Genomic DNA, 22851 nt, shown 5'->3' with positions numbered 1-22851 from the left:
GTGGTACTCCATTAAGCCTATAAAATAGGTATCATTATTCTCGTTTTTGAGAGGAGCTCAGAGAGGTTAATTTACCAAAGTTCGCACAGCCACTAAGTATCAGAACTGGCACTAGGAGCCAGGTTCCTTTGACTTCAAAGCTTTTTTTCCCCCCATTAAACCATTCCTTGTCACCCCAAAACTAGAATGATTTGGTGAGTGTCATCTTTCATTTCCTCAGCATCCTCTGGAAGAAAAGTCCTCTCATCCATAAACTTAACAGTTGACATTGCTAACAGAATTCAAAGCACCTGTGTCATCCTCTCAGTTCATCTGAGTAACAAGCACATTTAAGAATATTTTCAGCTTTTAAATTAGCAAATATGGCCACATCAAGCATTTTTAAACCTTTAGAGATCAAAATGAACAGGATTTATATTATAATTTCATAGTTTCCTACCCTCACCTATAATGGTCCAATGAAAATAAAGGTAACATAAACCAAGAAAATAATGCTTTGTGAGTCACAATGTTATTATTTTAAAAATACTTTCTTCCTTAAAGAACAATGCCAACTTTCAAAATGTATATGAAATTACGATAAATAAAACAATCACTAATTGCAGGAGGAGGCTAATATTTTAAACAATATTTTATATGTAGTTAGCTTAATTATATTTATATATAAACTTACATATATAATTTGTTTAAATAACTGTTATTGTCTTATACAAAAATATGTATTTTAAGAATAAAAATCAACTGAAACAAAATTAAAATGGAGCCCACTCCTGAACTATGCTTTACTGGGGAAGAAAATCTAGAGAGAGAATCCTGGTTTCCTTTTAGCCACAAGCATATATCCTATAGCTCTGGAAGTTCAGTTGCCCAGACAAGGAGATTGGAGGTGATTGCTCTGTATCTGTTTAATCAGACATCACATTAAGGCTTTCTTTGCACCTAGCACCTCCCATTGAAGTCTTCCAGAAGGTGTATGCAGTTCAGAGAACATGATTTGGTCCATCCTGTCGAACACTATCCTAGATGTATTGACTCGATTTGATTGAATTTCCTTTATTGCCCTGAGGTGACACAGAGGAATGATAAAATCTATTATGGGACATAGTGCCAATCAGAGAAAGCACCTCAAAATCTGACCTAAAGTAAAGAGTGGGGAGCAGAATATCAGAATATATCTCCTAAGGTAATATTTTAATACACTGTTACCATTTTTTTCTCTTTGTACTTGTTTTAATATAAAAAACAGCTCCCAAACCACAAAATATATTCTCTTTCCAGTTCTAAAAATAAAGCAACCTAAATTCTGCCGTGAATTTTTTCATTAAAAAAAATTGCTTCTAGAATATAAATATATATGCTTGCTTCAGCCTGACCACCTGGAGTCACAGGTTTATAAATTGTATAAAAGTATATAGTGTTAAGATGTTTACTAAAAATTATTAATAGGTTTTCTGAGTTATATAATTTAACTTCCCTGTGACTATTTTATAAAAAGTATTACCTCCACTAACAAAATAATATGTTTTGCTTGATAGATTAGTCATGTACTCATACGACTCGACAGGTGTACCGGGCACATTGTGGCATGCAGTTGGATGTCATGGAAACGCCGAGTAGGGTGTGGCCGGAGTGTGGGGGAGCTTAATCAAAAACAGTTGTCAGTTGATCCTTTACTAATTTTGTTCTTCTCGGAATAAAGATGTTAGCTGTCCTTTTCTACAAGACATTTCATTTAGAAGACTTTCCTGAAATACTTTCTTCCTGAAATAGACAGAACTGTAGGCCGATGTGTCATTTAAGTTAATCAAAACAAGTAGGCAAATTAGTCTCTTTTATTTTTTTAATGAATGTAATTTAACGGTATTTAATTTGCATACAGGAAGGTTCACCCAGAAAAAAAAAGTCTGCATTATAGCACTTTTGTAAACCTCAACAAAGCTCTGCATCAGGAGACCTAATTGATCTTTCCTACCCGCCCCTGGGGGAAGAAAGCCATCGCAGTACCTGCTTATTCACTCAGAGGAGAAATGGGTGTGCCTGGTGTTTCAAGCAGAGATTTAGGTTAAAAAGTCCTGTGGCTCTGTTTTTGGAGGGAGATCTTGGCCAATGCTTGCTTCAAGCATTCTGAGCTTCTTGTTCTTCTGAGCAATAGGGGAACATCACTTGTCTGCTTGGTGTCCTCCCCATGGGCCCAATTTAGTTCAGCTTGCAGCCTTCACGGGAATTATTTTATTTCTTGTTTATTTAAATCTGCCTTATTCCAAAAGAGGGAATTTGAGGCTTCTTACAGTGACACATAGAATATACCATATACAATAACGGAGAAAGTGAGGGCAGTTGGACATGAGGAAGCCAGGAAAATATGATGCAGCCAGGAATGGAGGCCAGTACAGCCAATATGCACCTTAGGAGATTTGTGGTTGTTAGACTGAAGTCATACATTTGCCTCTGAGTTGCACAGGGACCAGAGCAAAAAGAGAAAGAGGGACAGTTCTAAGATTTATAATATCCAGAAGTTGAAGCAAAACTAGTTGATCTGAAGTCTAGCTTTTCCTGGTGTTAAAATTGGACATGATTTTTTCCCATGGGCCCTCATAAAGATGTGCTGTGTGATGTAATGGACCAGCTCCTCAGAACACCTCTTCAATAAATATGGCTCTTCTTGTACAAGTCTTCACAGGCTAGCAGATGGCCAAAGCATAAGTCTGTAAGGACAATTCTTCAAGGGGCCTTTCACTGGATTGACTTTCTTCTTCAGTAATTCGTTTTCTCTCAAAGATTCTCCAAGCTTTGCTCCGTGTTTCTTGTCTCATCTCCTCTCAAGTCTTCTCCTGCTGCTCATCCCACCCTCCCTACTATCATTTAGGAGACTGGAAAACTTGGAAAGTCTCAGAAGACTGCCGTTGCCCTCCCCACTGACTGAAAAAGGCTTTCCTTCGAACTCCTAGCTCTTTAAAGCAAGTGGGGCCTGGTGCCTATAACAGTCATCTCCCCCTAACAGCGTCCATAACCCTGGGCCTTGTCATCATGCTCCCTGAATGTACGTTTCATGACAAAACTGTTACATGACAAAACTGCAGCCCGGGGAATTAAACGAGCTTGCTGTGGCAGTAGTTCAACATTTGGTGGTAGAGCCAGGACTAAACCCTTCTCATGCCTCACAGCCTACAGCTCTTCTCTGTTCACCGTGCTGATCCCAGGTACAATAAGAAGATCCCTGTTTATGAGCCTTTTTTTTGGAGTCAGTTGACTATCACTGTAGAAGCTTTCTTAACTATATCCTATAGATGTGAGAGAGATCATCACAAGGAATCAGAAGGCTGGTGTGTTTAAGACTCAGAAAATATCAAGCTGGTAAGACACTTTTCTGCATTAAAGCACTCTGGTTGAAACTGCTTTTCTCAATACTATGGATGATTATTTAAAATGATAATAGCTAAAATTTATTGAGCGCTTACTGTGTGTCAGGCACTGTTCTAAGCACTTTAAAAGTATCTTATTTAATGCTCACAAGAACCCATAATGAGGCAGGCAGGCATGCTCATTATCTTCAATTAATAGATGAGAAAAACTGAAGATAAGTATATTAAACACTGAGTTGGGAATGATTTAAGGGTTGAGAGTGTACAATATGAGGTTGGGAAAAGCACATCCTAGGACGTTCTTCTGAATGGCTCTATTCCAATGGTTCTCAACCCAGGGACAATTTTGCCCCAGGGGACTTTTTAATGTCATGACTAGGGGTACAGGGTGCTACTGGCATCTGGGGATAGAGGCCAGGGGTGCTGCTAAACATCCTACAAATGGACAAGACAGCTCCCCACAACAAAGAATATCTGGCCCAAAATGTCAATAGTGCCAAGATTGAGAAACCTTGCTCTCGTCCATGATTTTAAAAATAGTCTAGGTATCCATCGCCTTTTAGATTCTGTTAATTCTTATCCAAACTAGGAGAAATGTTTACCCTCAACCAAACCTATGGTGTTTTCTGTGATGCTACATTTTATTTTTGCCCTGTTGGTGTGGACCTAAAGGAATGAGAAATCATTTAGTAGTTTTCACATGACATATCTGTATTTGTCAATTTTCCTTTATATGTTTAACCACAGACATTATTAGAAGAGCAATCCTATTTTTAATTACTTAATTTATTTATTACTTTTAATCTGTCCTCCTTTGACATTTTGAGTTTTGTCTGTGTTGAGGATGCTTTCCCACCCCAACTGCTCAGTTTGGGGGTGGAATGGTGGATGAACAGCAGCAATGCTTAAAAACTGAAGTGGTCAACATATTGGGATGCGGCTATGGAATAGCAATAATTTTTTGTCTCTGATATTAGCTGGTGAATGTAATGCAGTGTCCAATGTGTATTTTTAAATCCTGCATTAGAATGTTCAGAGTAGGCTGATGGCACAGGGGGCAGTATGCTCTGTGCTTCTCATATAAATGAACAAACCAGTTCTGTTTCCCAGAAAACCTCTAGCAGGTCCAGAGAAAGAGCAGTCGGCTCTCACCTGCATGTCCTTCATTCTCAGGACAGCTTTTACGCACAGTACAGACTGCCATTCTCTTCATTTTTGGATGTGATTTTCAACCTGGTCTTTTAGTTATCAATCAAAAGCACATTTTCTGTGTTGTCCTCATTTACATTTATTTAATGCTTAAGGTCATTTGTGACCATTTGAGTGTATTTCAGCATATGGAATCAGGGAATAATAGATTTCAGCATCATGCTGTGAAGAGAGATTGTGTTTTTACGACACATAATGTTGTTTACTGGGTGTTAATAATCACTAATTAATAGACGTATCTAGAATTCTAAAATGTTGCATTTTGAGGAATAAAAATGTCAAGTGTCTAACTTATGGAGTGCAATAGTATTTTCTATCATCTCTTCATAAAATAATTAAGTTACTTATAGAGGCAAAATGTCTTTGTTCAACACAGGACATATCTAAAATGCTTAATACATGGCCTTTGTTTCTATTTATGTGTTCTCAAAAATACTATTTCTAAATATATTGTTCTGATATGTACCTGGACATATAGTCTATATGTCAATAGTCATACAGGAACCTCCAGGATGAGAGGTTTTCTGTCTTTATCTCATATTGATTGTGGTCAGTTTCTTCTCTTAAGTATCGCAAGCATTTTGTCCAAAGTCTACTAAAACACTTTGCTAGAAAACAGGTGGATGAGTCAGTTCTTGAAATGACTTGATCTCATATTAAGGAGCTACTTGACCACTTAACCTTTAAGAAGCTAAGAGGAAACTGCCTACCAATGATGTAATAATCAGCATTCCCCTTCCATCCACTGCTTTCCCACGCATAACCAGTACAATATAATGAAAGCATTAGCTCCATGTGAGAAGAAATAAAAGGAAACCATTCACAAAAGAGCTAAGATATAGTTCAATATTCTTTTTTAGTGCCTCAATGCATATGCAGAATTTCTCCTCCAAATTGGAGGTGTGGAATAACAGTAGCGACAGATAACGAAGAGGTATTTACCATAGCTACAAAGCCCACACGTGAGCCAAATATTTCTGCTATTAAAAAGACTTCAAAGCTTGACATGAAGTGTGTAACAGCTGAATGTCTCCTGTGACTTCATTTGCAAAGATGTAAAAGCAGAAAGGAATCGTGATATGAGAACTGTGAGCCTAGGAAATGGTGTTTTAAAAAAGGAATGAGAAGGCACCCAGAAATTTGACTGGCACCCCAAACTCCCACTCCCACTGCTCTGATGATGTTCTAACTATCAGTATTCCCCCTGCTACCAGCCTCTTCCTACCTCTCAGAAAGGGCAGACCCAGGTCATGTGGGACCTGAAACTTATTTTGAGGGCCCTCTTTAGAAGGATGAATTTGATTATACCTTACTTTGGCAAATTTTACAGAAGCATATGACCATGTGATCACATTACTAGGGCTTCTCGTGGGGCCTGGAAGGGGACTGTGCAAATGAGGGCTGAGCTTAAGCTTCATTAGCTTCACAGTAAATCCCCACTGCTCTCATAAACACCACCACCCTTGCCTAGAATTATGCTCTTCCCTTACAAACTTTCTTACTCCCTCTGTTGCATTTTAATCCCAGTCTGATTATAGCTTAACATGGAACACATATTTGTGAAAAGCGTCCAGGACGCTTTAGCCTTGGCCAAGAAAGATCTAGGATGCACATATATGAAGCATATATCCATTACATTTCAAAGATCTTAATACAATCATTTGATGGTTCATTCATTTGTCCATCCATGCAGCCATCCCTTCATTTAACTAATATATCCTATCCTAGGTATTCTGCCTTTGAGAACATAAATATGGAGTTATCAGGAGTAACTCTTGACAAAGGAAATTGTGCTACTAAATATAGCTAGAGATTGGTGAAAGAGCAAGGATATTTACAGCATCTCAATTGTTAGGTTTATCTGAAGCTGTCTTCAAAATTGTGACTGTCTAATAAGAACCATTTGGAGCTTTGGATGTCTACCTATTTCTAGGTGTTCCGGAATTAGTGAATAACGTCATTCTCTGGTTAATATTAGTTAACAGTTACAATATTTTAAGAAATCTATTAAATGTACCCTGCTGTGATATTAGAAGTGAGTTTCTACTTAAGAAAAGGGCTTATCTTTGTGTGAAAATTGCTAGTGAATTTAGGCCTGTAACTTTATATTATTCTTTGATGAATCATTAATTTTAGTAAACTATGGAACTAATAATAACTTTTAAGACTTTTTTATAACCCAAATTTTACCTTTACATGGGACCCCAGGATTGGCTATTGGCCCCATTCTCTACTGCTTTTTAAGATTTATGTCTTCTCTGAGGCTCATTTTCCTTTAGAGATTAAATTGGAGATGTAAAAAGTGATTTTAAAAATGTAAATCCCAACCAAGTTGGATCCAGTTGCTGATTTTCCCAGGCCTTCTGCAGTCTGCCCTCACTTTTCTCACTTTCCTCATTCAGTCTAGCTTCCACTGCTCCCAACATACACCCTGTCCTTTGGTCACATAGCGTCTTCACTCTCCGCCTAACACATTTGGTCCTTCCCATCTCTGGTCTTTGCCATTCTTGTTCCCCTCCTCCTCATCCACCTAAACCCTTCCTTCTAGGATGGCTTAATTACCATTTCCTCCGTCCCTATCAGACTTTTTTAGCCTGCCCTAGTCTTTTCCTTTTTTAAACGTCTGTTGGCTTTAGAATAATCCCACATTTAAACATGGCATATTCTCTTAGTGTTCAAAGCGTGCTGTCTTTGTTTTAATGCTCCTTGGTTCATTCATGTCTTGATAAATATTTTGGTCACCTTCTGTCTGCTAAGTACTATTCTAGATGCTGGAGATGTAGTGATGAACAAGACTGAGAAAGTCCATGCCTTCTTGGAGTTCACATTCTAGCAAGGGAGACAGTTTTCTTGAAAGCAAGGATTCTGCTTAACATGTTTTTATATTCCCTGAAGCAATTAGTACACTTTAACCCTTTTCATGAAAGATTTTAAGATTTGTATTTGGAGCGCATTTTGAAAGACATGACATTGTGAGTAGGCATTTTTCTGTCCTTTGCCAGGTTGAAGAGGAAGGTTAGAAGAAGGCAACTGAGATAAGGAAACTGAGGGCTCTCTGTAAGAAATTTTATGATAAAATATACCTGTTAGTGAGTTTTGCTAGAATTATGGTAACAATCTTGAGAACTGCTGAGAATTCTAGACATGCCACAGCCCTGTTTCCTTCTGTTGCTATCTTGGATATAGGAAAATGAAATTACTTGTGTACTTTCTATTACTAACATTTTTTATTTGCTTGACAAATTTATAGAAGGGCTTATGTCCCTACTATTTAGTGCTTTGCACTGAAGAAACCAACTCCCACAGGAATGTTATCCAGTTTCACATATTTTTTTGTTGTTGTTTGTTTGTTTGTTTGTTTTTTGTGAGGAAGATCAGCCCTAAGCTAACATCCATGCCAATCCCCCTCTTTTTTTGCTGAGGAAGATCGGCCCTGAGCTAACATCTATTGCCAATCCTCCTCCTTTTTTTCCTCTTTTTCTCCCCAAAGCCCCAAAGTTGTATGTTGTGTGTCATAGTTGCACATCCTTCTAGTTGCTGTTTGTGGGACGCCGCCTCAGCATGGCCGGACAAGCAGTGCGTCGGTGTGCGCCCAGGATCCGAACCTGGGCCGCCAGTAGCAGAGTGTGCACTTAACTGCTAAGCCACAGGGCCAGCCCCCAGTTTCACATATTTTGATAGAGTTCACCTGTATTAAAATGAGCCAGGTTTTAACATTTGAGGACATTGTATTTTTTAGTGGTCCTTTTAAACTGCAGCACATTAAAAATTAAGGCCTTTTCTTCTAGAATAGCATTGTATTGACTCTTTGGACATCCTTACTCTTTACCAAGGTCAAAATCTCACTACCAAAAATTGGCCAAGTTCTGTATTGATAGCCAGGTGTGCACGTCAGACTACTGCATCCTCTGTGAACATGTCTTTCAATTTTAAGAGAAAAATTCCTCCTTCGTAGAAATTTATAACACAGAAGTTACATATTAAATAAAAATGTCTTCATTTTCAAAGGAGTTCTTCACTTTAAAATAGACAAGGGGCAGTCGTAAATTTTTTTTAGAGAATGACCAAATAATAATCCATTGCTAAAAAATAATTTTTTTTACCTTAATAATGGACATAATTTGTTCTCCATATTTTGCTATTACAAACAATGCTGCAGAGAAACACATCTGTACATAAAGTGTACATTTGCAAATATATCTACAGAAAAAATTTTCAGAAGTGGATTTTGTCTATTAGTATAGCCTTACCAAACTGTGTAAATTACTATCACTTTGTTATATATTTTTATATCTGTTAAGACTAGTCCCTTGCCATTATTCTTTCTTTTTAGAATTTTCTAAGACTATGTTGGTATTTTTATTATATTGACATTTGCATTGTGATTGAAAAAATATATGTAAATTTATTTACTAAGACTTGACATATTTATGACTTTGAGTCTTCCTATTCAAGAACAGGGTGTTTTCTTTTTATTTAAACTTTTTTAAGGTGTTTCAACTAGCATTTGAAGTCTTTATTCATTTCTCTTAAGTTTATTTTTGGAAACTATCTTTTTTGTTATCTCTTTATAAATGAGATCTTCTCTTACATTATATTTTCAAACTGGTGGTTATTTATATGTATATAAAAAAAGCTATAGGATTTTGTGTAGTAAATGTTTAATTTTTATTTCTAATAGTTTGTCAGTTTAGTCTCTTGAGTTTTCCAAATATACAATCACATCATCTGCAAATGATGACAATTTTGACTTCTTTCTGATTGTTATACCTCTTTTTTCTTTCTCCTGTATAATTTTATTGGATAAAAATTTCCAGAATGATATTGAGTAATAGTTATCTTTGAGTCTGACTTTGTTGCGAATTCCCTAATGTTTCACTCTTATGTATGCATTAGCTTTTGAGTTGAAATATATGTGATACTTTTTATCTTGTTAAAGAATTTTTTATTAATTCCTATTTTTAAAAGATTTTATTGAGGCCGGCCCCGTGGTGTAGCGGTTAAGTGCACGCGCTCCGCTGCTGGCCTCTGGGTTCGGATCCTGGGCGCGCACCGATGCACCACTTGTCAGGCTATGCTGTGGCGGCATCCCACATAAAGTGGAGGAAGATGGGCATGGATGTTAGCTCAGGGCCAGTCTTCCTCAGCAGAAAGAGGAGGATTGGCGTGGATGTTAGCTCAGAGCTGATCTTCCTCACAAATAAAAAAAATAAAAAATAAATTAAAAAAAAGATTTTATCATAAAAAATATGAAACTTTAGCAGATATCTTTTCAGCATGTATGGAGATGACGAAATTGTTTTTCTTTTTCACCTATAACTATTACAATTCATATTAACAAGTTTCCTAATATTAAAACATCTCTGCATTTCTATTCACTTGGTCATGATGTCTTAAGTCTTCTTTTAACATGCTTACATATATTGACATATATTCTAATGATATGTTATCCGGGATTTTTTTTGGTAACAACTTGATTGAGATATAATTCACATATTATGCAATTCACCTACTTAAAGTATACAATTCAATGACTTTTAGTATATTTGCAGAACTGTGCAACTATTACAATCAATTTTAGTACATTTTCATCATCCCCAAAAGAAACCCTGTACCCATTAGCAGTCACTCTCCAACCCCTACCACCTTTTCTCCTTCCCAGTGGTAGGCAACCACTAATCTACTTTCTGTCTCTATGGATTTGCTTATTCTGGACATTTCACATAAATGGCATCATACAATATGTGGTCTTTCATGTCTGGTTTCTTTTACTTTACATAGTGTTTTGAGGTTCATCCATGTTTTAGCATGTATCATTCTATGGCTGAATAATGTTCCATTGTATGGATATACCACATTTTATTTATCCATTCATTAGGTGATGGACATTTGGGTTGTTTCCATTCTTTGGCTATTATGAATAATGCTGCTATGAACATTGGTGTACAAGTTTTTGTGACAAGTTTCATTTCTCTTAGGTGTATATGGTCATATGGTAACTCTATGTTTAACCTTTTGAGGAATTGCCAGACTGTTTTCCAAGGTAGCTGGACCATTTTATATACCCACCAGCAGTATATGATATTATCTGGGCATTTTGCATTGATATTCATCAGTAAAATTGGTCCACAGTTTTATCGGGCAGTCTATATTAGATTTTAATGTCATTGGTATACTGGCTTCTTAAAAGAATTTGGAAGCTTTTCTTATCTTTTGAACCACCTAGTATGCATCACCCTAAGCGGCTACCATAATGCTAGATCACAACCATTTTTACCCCATTATTTTGGAAGTTGTAAGTTGAAGTTGGCAAGAAATAATGAAATTCCTATATTAAAATGCACTGTGCTTGAAAGTTCATAAGTTTGACAAACAACGAAAAAAGAGGAAAAATAAATGAAAACACCAAAGCAATAATTAATTTTGTGATGTCGTATCAAATGGCACATAGTTGTAATTTGGTATGAAATTATAACTAATTTTTTATTGTCACTTTGTTTTGCTACCATGTAAGTTAATCAACTGTCATAATCATAGAATCAGAGATATTTGAAGTGGAAAATAGAATTAGTAAAATAATTAGTACCTTTTATTCCAAGATCTCAAAACCCTTTACCAGTCCTCCTTAACCAGTGTAGAATGTACTGGTTACCAACATAGGGGGCCCGAATGTTAGGCAAATCTGTCTTTCTTTTGGACTCTGAAATAAGTTTATTTCAGCTAAAATACAGACAAGAACACAGAAGCAGAGGGTGGGATCAGCTTTAAAGTCACTCCGGAAACAGATAGGTGATAAGCTGGAGCTGCGGTTCTCAAACTTTAGTACTGTATCAGATTCATCTGTGGAGCTGGTTGTGACACACGTTGTTGGGCCCCATCCTCTGAGAGAGGGGCCCAACATTTTGCATTTCTAACAGGTTCCCAGGTGACACTGATGCTGCTGGTCTGAAGACCTCACTTGGGAACCACTTAACTAGAGTTCTCTCTGCGAGTTTGTTATTAAATTCTGTAGTGTTTCATTGCTTTTAAGTTGTCCAGATTTCCATTCATTAAAGCCAGTTCCGTTTACCTTATTCTCTTGGTTATTTTATAGATGTCATATATTTACAAAGAAAAGACAAGACCTGACTTACTGTCAGCTCTCAATATCTGTGATTAATCAATCTTGTAGATCCTCTGAGGTAAAAATTTCATTGAGTCCTGATCTTACTTCCCCCTCACCTTTCTCCAAGACTTATTCCTAGTCTGGAAATGTAAATTAGTTTCATTTCAGGATAAAATCAACAAAGTTGGTCAGGTAATCTGTTCCAAGGAATTTATATGAATGAAATCTTGTTTTGGTTAATCTGTGATGTTGCTTTCTTCCCTTAGTGATCCAGCAGGGAGTATTCTTAATTCTGTCTTTAGGACCTCTGTTACTTTTCTGGAGTGGCACCTTCTTTAAAATTCCCCTTTTTAAAATAAAGCCATTTGATACACAGAACTAAAAGTCTAGACCTATGGCTAAAGAGTATTCTAAATCCAAACCCATGCAGGTAAAGATCTTCTAGAACAGGGTTTCTTACAGTGGTCCATGACCCATCTTCATGGGAATTACCTGTGGTGCTTATTTTGAAAACTAAAGTTCCTGGGCCGGCCCTGTGGCTTAGCGGTTAATTGCACGCGCTCCTCTACTGGCGGCCCGGGTTCGGATCCCAGGCGCGCACCGACGCACCGCTGCTCTGGCCATACTGAGGCGGCGCCCACATACAGTGACTAGAAAGATGTGCAACTATGACATACAACTATCTACTGGGGCTTTGGGAAAAAAACAAAGGAGGAGGATTGGCAGTGGATGTTAGCTCAGAGCTGGTCTTCCTCAGCAAAAAGGGGATGATTAGCATGGATGTTAGCTCAGGGCTGATCTTCCTCACATAAAAAAAAAAAAACAACTAAAGTTCCTTACTGAATCGGACTCTCTGGGGTTGAGGTTCATGAATCTGACATTTTAACAATCTCCTCAGATGATTCTAATATCTGGACCACAGACCACACTTTGATAAGCCCAGTTTATCCCTAGATTGCTGTTCAGTTTAGCATACCAACTGAAAGTACAAAGGTAGATCTATGGATATCCCACTATTTGTCCTTAGGAGGTATTATTTTACTTTCCACGTGAGGGCTATATTCCTCACTTTGGACTCTGAATTTCTATGGTGTCATCTTAATAAAGATGCAAATGGCAGTGGGAAGGGGAAGTTGTACATATGAGAGAGTGATTCTGATTAGTTTTTTGTCTATATCACAGCCTTTCGTTGTTGGGATTCAAAAAGAAGCAGACATCAGGTGGAAAAGGCTTTTGGGATGATCCACCAGCGCTTCTCACCCAGAGGTGGACTGTATGTCTACCACTGCACCTATTTGTAATTGTATGGGACAATTTTGTTTGGTTGTCACAAAGACTAAGGATTATTACTAGTACTGGAGGGAACAGAGATTATAAACATCTTAAAATGCAAGGGACAGTTCACTACAATTAAGAATGGTCCTGTCCCAAATGTCAATACTACCCCAGTTGAGAAACTAATTCCAGACTAGTTGAGAAAAATGGAGATCCAGAAATAATACTTTGATCTCTTTAATAGCATTGCCTTGTTTTCTGGACTTTTTTGGGGGGAAGGGGTCACACCATTTAATTGAAGGGCTTCAGGGGAGGGTCAAAGGGCTGTGAGGACAGTGAGATCCTACCTTTTCAGCTTCATAATTCACCAAAAAGCTTTTTTTTTTTTTGGCTATGTCTGTCTTATATACACTCTTCTTTAAATAAGGACATGGAGTGAATTTTGTTAATGAATAACATTTTTTGCCTAAAATAATTAACTGTTAGCCACTATTCTAGTCCAACTGTGTTATTCAGTTCAATGTAAGTAAATGTCATTTAGAGTCTGCCACGTGTACGGCAGTGTGATGGGCTCTTGAGGGGTTATGAAGATGAGTAAGCTGAGGTGCCTGCCTTACGAAGCTCAAGATATCCAGATGAGAGATAGACACTTGCCCAGCTACCAAGATCTAAGACAAAGTCTGCTCTAGGTGGGTTAATCATGCAAGGTAAATGTAACGGGAAGATCAGCCAGTTCAGAATAGAGGGATCTGAGAAAGCTTCATGAAGGAGGTAGCCCTTGGGCTATGATTTAGCAAATGAAAGGCAAGGGAAGAAAAGCAGTTGAAGAGGGATCCTAGGTATGAAAAGCAGGGAGGAGATAATCAGAGGCATAGAAGTAGAAAAGATGTGTCCAGGCAAATTTAGTTATCTGGTGTGATGAATGAAGAGAGGCCAGAGGCCGACAGACCCGTTAGGAAGTCATTGCATTGAGGTGGAGGGGGAGGTGAATGGGACAGAACACTTAAAGGGACTCCTGAGGTGTCAGGCCAAGTTCTATTTCTAGATCCGGGTGGTGGTTACAAGGGTATTTGCCTCATAATAGTTAATTAAGGCATATATTTGTTTCACATGGTTTTCTGTTTCAGTGTTTTATTTTGCAATAAAAAGGGTTTTTTGTTTTTAAAGCCATCTCAGTAGTAAGAGAAAGGCAAGAGGTGGTCCACGCCTAAGTGAGAGTGGAAAATGGTGAGCAAATATGGGGGCCATTCAGAGAAGTGACTGGATGTGGGAAGTAAAATAGGGGAAGAAGTAAGAGAGCAGTTTAGGACATGTGACATTTGAGATGGTTGTAAAACATAAATATGTGTTATGTATGTGACAATAACTAGCAAGCGGTTAAGAATAAAAGTTAAAATCTCAGGAAAATGTTGTGCTAGAAGATTTGGAGATCAAAATCAAGAGATAAGAGCAGAACTATGGAAACTGGAAAGTCGGAAGAGAAGATGTGCAAGGTCAGAATCTTGAAAAATGTCTATATTTCAGGAGCAGAGTAATAGGGGCCAGGAAGGGATGCTGAGGAGGAACTGGAGACAGGAAGGCTGATTCCAAGTGGTGCAATCCTTAGTGGAGGCAAGTCTAGGAGAGAATTTCAAGGAGAGAGTGATCAGCAGCATCAGTGGCTGCAGATTGCCGAAGGTCAAGCAAATTGCAGAGTAATGCTTGTGACTGTTGTAAGAAAGGTCATATTGCAAGGGCAGGTAAGGCAATGAGAGTAGACTACTCCTGCAAAAATGTTGATGGCAAAGGAAAAGAGGGAAATAGTATATGTACTAAGGGGAAGCAGAGTTGAAGGAAGAGTTGGACCTGTTGGCAGGCATGCCAATACAGCCAAGGAAGAAGAAAGAAGCAAAGATATGAAAGAGGGGGTCTTTGATGGAGCAAGGATCTAGAGTAGTGCTTCTCAAGTATGGTCCCCAAACCAGCAGCATCAGCATCACTTGGAAATGTGTTACAAATGTGGATTCTCAGGCCCCACCCCAGAATCAAAAACTCTGGGATTGAAGCCCAGCAATCTGTTTTAACAAACTTTCTAAGGATTCCGATGCACACTTAAGTTTGAAAACCTGGACCTGGAGGAAAGAGAAAGGAGTGGTTTTATTCTGTGCACAAGTTGGGGGGGTTCTCCTTGAAAGGACAAGTGATCCTACTTCCTTTTAGACAAAAGGCAAAGAAAAGATGAAGAAGATGGAAAAAATGACATCAGATAGCCCCAGGTTCTCAGTAGGTCATCTGCTAAGAACAAAGATTTAGGAAGTTTGAGGAGCTGAAAACAGGAAAGTGTGCATCCCAGCCTCCAAACCTTTGCCTCTTCTTTAGGCTTTGTCTAAGATGTCCTTCCTCTTCCTATTTCCTGTCCAAATTCTTCCTTGTCCAAATCCTGCCTTTAAGATCACATTCTGCCTTCCACCTCCTTCAGGATATCTTCTCCCAACAAGGCCATCTGTAATTCTTTTGTTTCATTGGAGTGGGGTCTTGTCTTCCAAAAAGACTACATGTTCCCTTTGACTATTATAATTTGGTTACTTGGAAATAGGTCCCCTTGTACTACTGTTCAAAGCCTCCAGCAAGTTGCTCAATAACACTTTGTGGGTGGACTGGCTCACAAGTTAGGAAATCAACACATTGGTATCCCCTCATTCTCAGTTTTCTGTTCTAGATTTAGATGGTATTCCTTTCCCCAAGGGTCTAAAACACTTTTTCTAGAGGCTTCTAGCATATACATTTTGAAACTCTATTAAAGATCAGGAAAATTGGAGGGACAAATGACAAATAGGGAATCATTTATTTATTTATTTATTTTCCCCAAAGCCCGAGTAGACAGTTGCATGTCATAGCTGCACATCCCTCCAGCCGCTGCATGTGGGACGTGGCCCCAACATGGCCGGAGAAGCGACGCCTTGGTGCGCGCCCGGGATCTGAACCCGGGCCGCCAGCATCGGAGCGCGCGCACTCAACCGCTAAGCCACTGGGCCGGCCTGGGAATCATTTAAAAGAAGAGAAATGATTCCCCAGTTTAGGTGAACACTGTGAATGACTAGAATGGGTCCACTGTAAGGGTGAGTTGAGCTCACATAGACTTTGGGAAGTAAAATGAAAGAAACTATGGGAAAGGCTACTGGAGTCCGCTGAAAAGAATGCCTATAATATCCATGCAAAGAAAACTACTGCCTTCCCCACTGCTGGTAAGATAGCTTGTTTTTGAATAACTCTAAGTTCATTATATTTAGCAAGCATGATCAAGAATTGTATCAGTACACTGCTTTTGCAAATACACAAGGGACTGCCTTTTTAACAGAGTTAAAAACTGTGACTTACTCCCCAACCAGGGGTTGCAAATATAATGGTAAACAAAGAAATATTAACCATGGGAATATGAGAAAAGAAATGCTTTAAATCTCTATGAAATACAATTAATATGAAATGAAATATAAATTAGGTTGAACATGTTTGACATTAGATTTTATTACAAACTTGAAACAGAGACTTTCTGTTTCAGAAATTTTTTTTAGGATGAGTTTTAAATCACAAGGTAGGAACCTTTTGGTTTTGTGTTTCAGGTTGAAACTCCAAATTCAAAGCCAGAATGAAAAGACATAAGTTAGTGCAAGAGTAAGAGAAGAGAAACTAATATTTATTGAGCATCTATTGTGCACTTTCATATATTCTATCTCATTCAATTCTTTATAATTGTGCAATGCAACTATTACTGTCTCTTTTTTACTTAGGAGAGCAATGATACTCAGAACATCTCTCAACCTCACTGGCCTATACGTGATGGAGCTGGTCTTTGAACTCAGCATTCTAACTGCAAAGCCCAGCATTCTTTCTGCTGTACTCTTTACCTGTAGTAGGGCTGTACTGCTGTTCAACTTACCAGGTTTGACATGCCTGTAGCTATTACGAGGTTCCTAAAGCATGAGGAGTTGCATGAGGAGTTCTGTAATGATTATTGGTTTTATATTTCTATCTGTAAAATTGTACTTTGCTTTGTAATGAACTTCAAAGAGAAATAAGATTTTGGCATTGTGATGAAATAAAATGAGACAATATACATTTTACTTTGGTGTCAATATAATTGCAAGTAACACGTTGACATGATTTGGGAGTTTGGTAAAACTATCCTTTACATGTCTTTATATATCAATGTTATTCCTTAGATTATAAAGCTCATATAGGTCAAGAGGCCTAGTCATATGTATGTATATACTCTGCTCTTTTTCAGAAAGCATTTTCTTTCTAGTTTTTTTTTTTAACAGTTTTATTGTGGTAAAATTGGCATTCAGTAAACTTTATGTATAATTTTATAAGTTTTAATAATCCCTCCTTTCTGCTCCTTGAAGTTTCCTCCTTCCCTGGGAAGCCATTGATTTGCTTTCCCTCACTATATGTTAGTTTGTATTTTCTGGAGATTTTTTTTCCTCATTATTTTTTTATTGTGGTAATGTTAGTTTATAATATTAGGTAAATTTCAGGTGTATATCATTATATTTCCGCTTCTGTATAGCCTTTACCCTTATGCCCTCTGCTTGCCTTCCCCTCTGGTAACCACCAATCTATTCTCTGTATCTATGTGTTTGTTTGTTGTCGTTGTTTTATCTTCCACATATGAGTGAAACCATACGGTAATTGTCTTTCTCCATCTGACTTATTTCACTTGGTATAATATGCTCAAGGTCCATCCATGTTATCACAAATGGCAAGATTTCATATTTTTTATGGCTGAGTAGTGTTCCATTGTGTATATATACCACATCTTCTTTATCCATTCATCTGTCAATTGACACTTAGGTTGTTTCAAAGTCTTGGCTATTGTGAATAAAATAATGCTGCAATGAAGGTAGGGGTGATTATATCTTTTCATATTACCATTTTTGTGTTATTGGGATAAATACCCAGAAGTGGAATAGCTGGATCATATGGTAGTTCTAGCCTTTTTTTTTTTTTTTTGTGAGGAAGATCAGCCCTGAGCTAACATCCATGCTAATCCTCCTCTTTTTGCTGAGAAAGACTGGCCCTGAGCTAACATCTATTGCCAATCCTCCTCCTTTTTTTTTCCCCCCCCAAAGCCCCAGTAGATAGTTGTATGTCATAGTTGCACATCCTTCTAGTTGCTGTATGTGGGACGTGGCCTCAGCATGGCTGGAGAAGTGGTGCATCGGTACGCGCCTGGGATCCGAACCCGGGCCGCCAGTAGCAGAGTGCGCGCACTTAACCGCTAAGCCATGGGGCCAGCCCCTAGTCTCAATTTTTTGAGGCATCTGCATACTGTTTTCCATAGTGGCTGCACCAATTTACATTCCTACCAGCAGTTTACTAGGGATCTCTTTTCTCCATATCCTCTCCAACACTTGTTATTTCTTGTCTTATTAATAATAGCCATTCTAATAGACATGAGATGAGTTTTAAATAAATGGAATCATACAGTATGTGCTTTTTTTAATCAGTGTTTTTTCAGTCAGTAAAATTATTTTGAGATTCGCCTATGTTGTTGTATGTATCAATAGTTCTTCCCTTTTTATTCCTAAGTTATTTCCTTTTTATTACTACTGTATCTGAATGTATGGATATACCACAATTTGTTTATTCTTTCACTCATTGATGAACTTTTAGGTTGTTGCTAGTTTGGGGCTATTACAAATAAAGCTGTTATGAACATTTATGTACACATTGGCTATATGGATATACACTTTTTATGGCTATATGGTTTCACTTCTCTAGAGTAAATACGTAGGAGTAGAACAGCTAGATCATATAGAGGCATATATTTAACTTTTTAAGCAACCTGCCAAACTGTTTTCCCAAGTGGTTGTGCTATTTTATATTCCTATCAGCAGTGTTGGAGAGTTCTATTTCCTCCACATGCTCGCCAACACTCAGTATGGTCAATCTTTTAAATTCTAGCTATTCTAATAGGTGTACAGTGATATCTCATTGGGGTTTTAATTTGGATTTTGCTAATAGCTAATGATGTTGGGTATCTTTTCATGTGCTTATTTGCCATTTATATATCTTCTTTGATCAAGTGTCTGTTCAGATGCTTTGCCCATATTTTTTTACTGGGTTGCTTGTTTTCTTGTTATTGACACACTCTGAGGGTTCTTTATGTATTCTGGATATAAGCTCTTTATCAGATGTATGATTTGCAAACATTTTCCCCCAGCCTGTGGCTTGTCTTTCCATTCTTCTCATAGCATCTTCCAAAGATGCAGAAGTTTTTAATTTTAATGAAATTCACTTTACCAATTTGTTCTTTTATGGATCATGCATCTTGCGTCATATCTAAGAAATCTTTGCTTAATCCAAGGTTAAAAAGATTTTCTCCTGTATTTTCATCTACAAATTTTATAGTTTTAGGCTTTACATTTAGATTTATGATTCATTTTGAGTTAATTTTTGAATATGGTGCAAGATATGGCTAGAAGTTCTTTTTTTTTTTAATATGGACATCCAATTGTTAAAACACTATTTGTTGAAAATACTTTCTTTTGTCTACTGAATTACCTCCATTTATTTAGATCTTATTTAATTTTTCTTATCTTCTGTCAGAATTATCTCTAAGTATTTCATATTCTTATGCTATTGTAAATGGTATTGTTTTTTATGTTATTGTAAATGATATGGAATTGGAAATTCCAATTTTCAATTTTTTTTGCTTATATAAAGAAATACAACTGATTTTTGTATATTGGTCTTGTATCCCACAACCTTGCTAAACTCACTTATTAGGTCTAGTCACTTTTTTGTATATCCCATTGGATATTCTACATAGATGATCATGTTGCCTGCTAATAAAGACAGTTTTACTTCTTCTTTTTCAATCTGGATGCTTTTTTCTTTCTTGCCTTGTTTCTCTGGCTAGACTTTCCAGTGCAATGTTGAATAGTGGAAGGAAACATCCTTTTCTTGTTCCTGAAGTTAGGGAGAAAGCATGTAATCTTTCACCGTTAAGTACGATGTTAGCTGTAGGTTTTTCGTAGATGATTTTTTTCAGGTTGAGGAGGTTCCCTTCTATTCTTAGGTTGCTGAGAGTTTTTATCAGAAATAGATGTTGGACTTTGTCAATGCTTTTCTGCCCTTATTGAGATGATCGTATGTTTTTTCTTTTGTAGTTCATTAATATGTTGAATTATATTGATCAATTTTCAAATATTAAACCAACCTTCTTGCATTCCTAGGATAAACCTCACTTGATCATGATGTATTGTCATATATATGTTATGAACAACTCTTATATTCCTTATTATCCTCTTACTATCTGTAGAATATGTAGTGATGCCACCTCTTTTGTTCAGTGATTTATATCTTCTCCCTTTTTTTCCTAATCAGTCTGGCTAGAGATTCATCAATTTTATTGATCTTCTCAAAGAACCAGTGTTGGTTTCGTTGACTTTTCTCTATTATTTTTCTGTTTTCTAGTTCATTTTTTTTTTTTTATTGCGGTAACGTTGGTTTATAACATTATATAGATTTCAGGTGTACATTATTATAATTTGACTTCTGTATACACTACATTGTGTTCACCACCAAAAGTCTAGTTTCCATCTGTCACCATACAAATGACCCCTTTTACCCATTTTGCCCTCTTCTACCCTCCTTCCCCTCTGGTAACCACCAATCTGTTCTCTGTACCTATGTGTTTCTTTGTTTGTTGTTGTTGTTGTATCTTCCAAATGTGAGTGAAATCATATGGTGTTTGACAAATATTTCATTCATTTCTGTTCTAATCTTTACTTCCTTTCTTCGAGTTATGTTGGGTTTAGCTTACTCTTCTTTTTTTGTTTATTTAGCTGGAAGCTGAGTTTATTGATTTGAGACCTTTCTTTTTTAATATAGGCATTTAGTGCTATTAGTTTCCCTCCAAGTACTACTTTAGTGGCATCCCACAAATTTTGATTTTTTGTAATTTCATTTTCATTCAATTCAAAATACTTTTCAATTCGTCTTTTCATTTCTTCTTTGGACCCTAGGTGATTTAAAGTGTATCATTTACTTTCCAAATATTTGGAGATTTTATAGAGAATATTGATCTCTAATTTGTTATTGGTTTCTAATTTAATTCCATTGTCATCAGGGAACATATTTTTTGTATATTTGGAATCCTTTTAAATTTGTTGAGACTTAAATTATGACCCAGAATGGGTATATCTTGATAAATGCTCCATATCTATTTGAAAAGAATGTGTATTCTGCTATTGTTGGGTGGAGTGTTCTATAAATACCAATTAAGTCAAGTTGGCTAATAGTGTTGTTAAAGTCATCCATAGCCTTGCTTATTTTCTGTCTTCTTGTTCAATTAATTATTAAGAGAGGAATGTTGAAATCTCTGACTATAATTGTGGTTTTGTGTGTGTTTTCTTACAGTTCTACCCATTTTGGCTTCATTTATTCAAAGCTCTGTTGTTTGGTGGATAAACATTTAGAATTGTTATGTCTGTTTCTTGAATTGCTTTATGCCCAATAATATTCTTTGTTCTGAACTCCACTATGTCTGATATTAATATAGCTACTCTGACTTTCTTTTGAATAGTGTTGCTTGGTATTCTTTTTTCATCTTTTTACTTTTAACCCATTTGTGGCTTTATATTTAAAATACACTTATTGTAAGCCACATGTGGACATACATGTATTCAGTCTAGAGTTTTTATCCAATCTGACACTCTCTGCCTTTTAATTGGGATATTAGACCATTTTCATTTAGTACAAGTATTGATATAATTAGGTTTAAATTTGTCATTTTGCTTCTGTTTTCTGTTTGTCCCATCTATTCTTTGTTCTTCTTTCCATCTTTTTCTACCTTCCTTTGTATTAAATGAGTATTTTTTTATTATTCTATTTTATCTCCTTCGTTGACTTATTAGCTGTAACTTTTTGTTATTTTAGAGGTTGCTTTAGGCTTTATAGTATACATCTTTAACTTATCACAGTCTATCCCCAAATGATATACCATTTCATCTATACTGTAAAAACCTTATAGTAGTATACCTCCATTTCTCCCCTTCCAGTCTTTATGCTATTGTTGTCCTATATTTTACTTATGCACATGTTATAAACTCCACAATACTTGTTATTTGTTTAACCAGTCAATTATATTTTAAAGAGAGTTAATTAATAAGAAAAAAACATATATTTGCCCATGTAGTGACAATTTCTGGTTCTATCATTCCTCTCTATAGATCTATATTTCCATCTGGTATGATTTTTCTTCTGTCTGAAGAACTTCCTTTACATTTCTTATAGTGCAGATCTGCTGGTAATTAATTGTTTCAGCTTTTATATGTCTGAAAACATCTATTTCACATCCTTTTTTTTAAAATATATTTTAACTGGCTATACAATTCTAGGTTGACAGTATTTTTTCCTTTCAGTACTTTAAAGATGTCACTCCACTGTTTTCTGATTTGCATATTCCTGACACGAAATATGCTGTCATTCTTATCTTTATTTGTATATAATGTGTCTTTTTTCTCTGGGTACTTTTCAGATTTTCTCTTGATCACAGATTTTGGGCAGTTTGGTTAGATTATTATGTGCCTTATAGTTTTCTTCATATTTCTTGTGCCTTGAGTTTGTTGAAGTTTTTTGATCTGTCAGTTAATAGTGAAAAATTTTAGCTGTTATTTTTTCAAAATTTTTTTCTGCTTCCCATTCTCTTCTGTCCTTTGGGGATTCCAGTTGCACATATACTACACCATTAAATTTGCCCCACAGCTCACTAACTAACTCTTTTTATTTATCTTTATTCTTTTTTTCTCTGTGTATTTCATTTTGGATAGTTTCAATTGCTTTTTATTCAGGTAAACTAATCTTCTCTTCTGCAATGTCTAATCTGCTGTTAATCCCATCCAATGTCCATTTTCT

General features: G+C 36.6%; 1 protein-coding gene across 2 annotated transcripts in view; it reads left to right on the top strand.

The window, feature by feature from the left end:
- Positions 1-22851, top strand: part of CAMKMT (calmodulin-lysine N-methyltransferase) — a 362828-nt gene that overhangs the window by 310810 nt on the left and 29167 nt on the right. Inside the window, exon 7 of one of the 2 annotated variants that reach the window (XM_058551323.1) lies at positions 3288-3354. The exons of the other annotated variant lie outside the window; for it this stretch is intronic. Within the exon in view, the coding sequence (XP_058407306.1) occupies positions 3288-3354 (67 nt within the window). The remainder of the gene's footprint in view (positions 1-3287; positions 3355-22851) is intronic. 2 annotated transcript variants of the gene reach the window in all.

The sequence above is a fragment of the Diceros bicornis genome, chromosome 12 (genome assembly GCF_020826845.1).
Source record: "Diceros bicornis minor isolate mBicDic1 chromosome 12, mDicBic1.mat.cur, whole genome shotgun sequence".
Classification (NCBI taxonomy): Eukaryota; Metazoa; Chordata; class Mammalia; order Perissodactyla; family Rhinocerotidae; genus Diceros; species Diceros bicornis.
The sequence above is the reverse complement of the archived record's forward strand: the minus strand, read 5'-3'. Positions and strand labels throughout refer to the sequence as shown.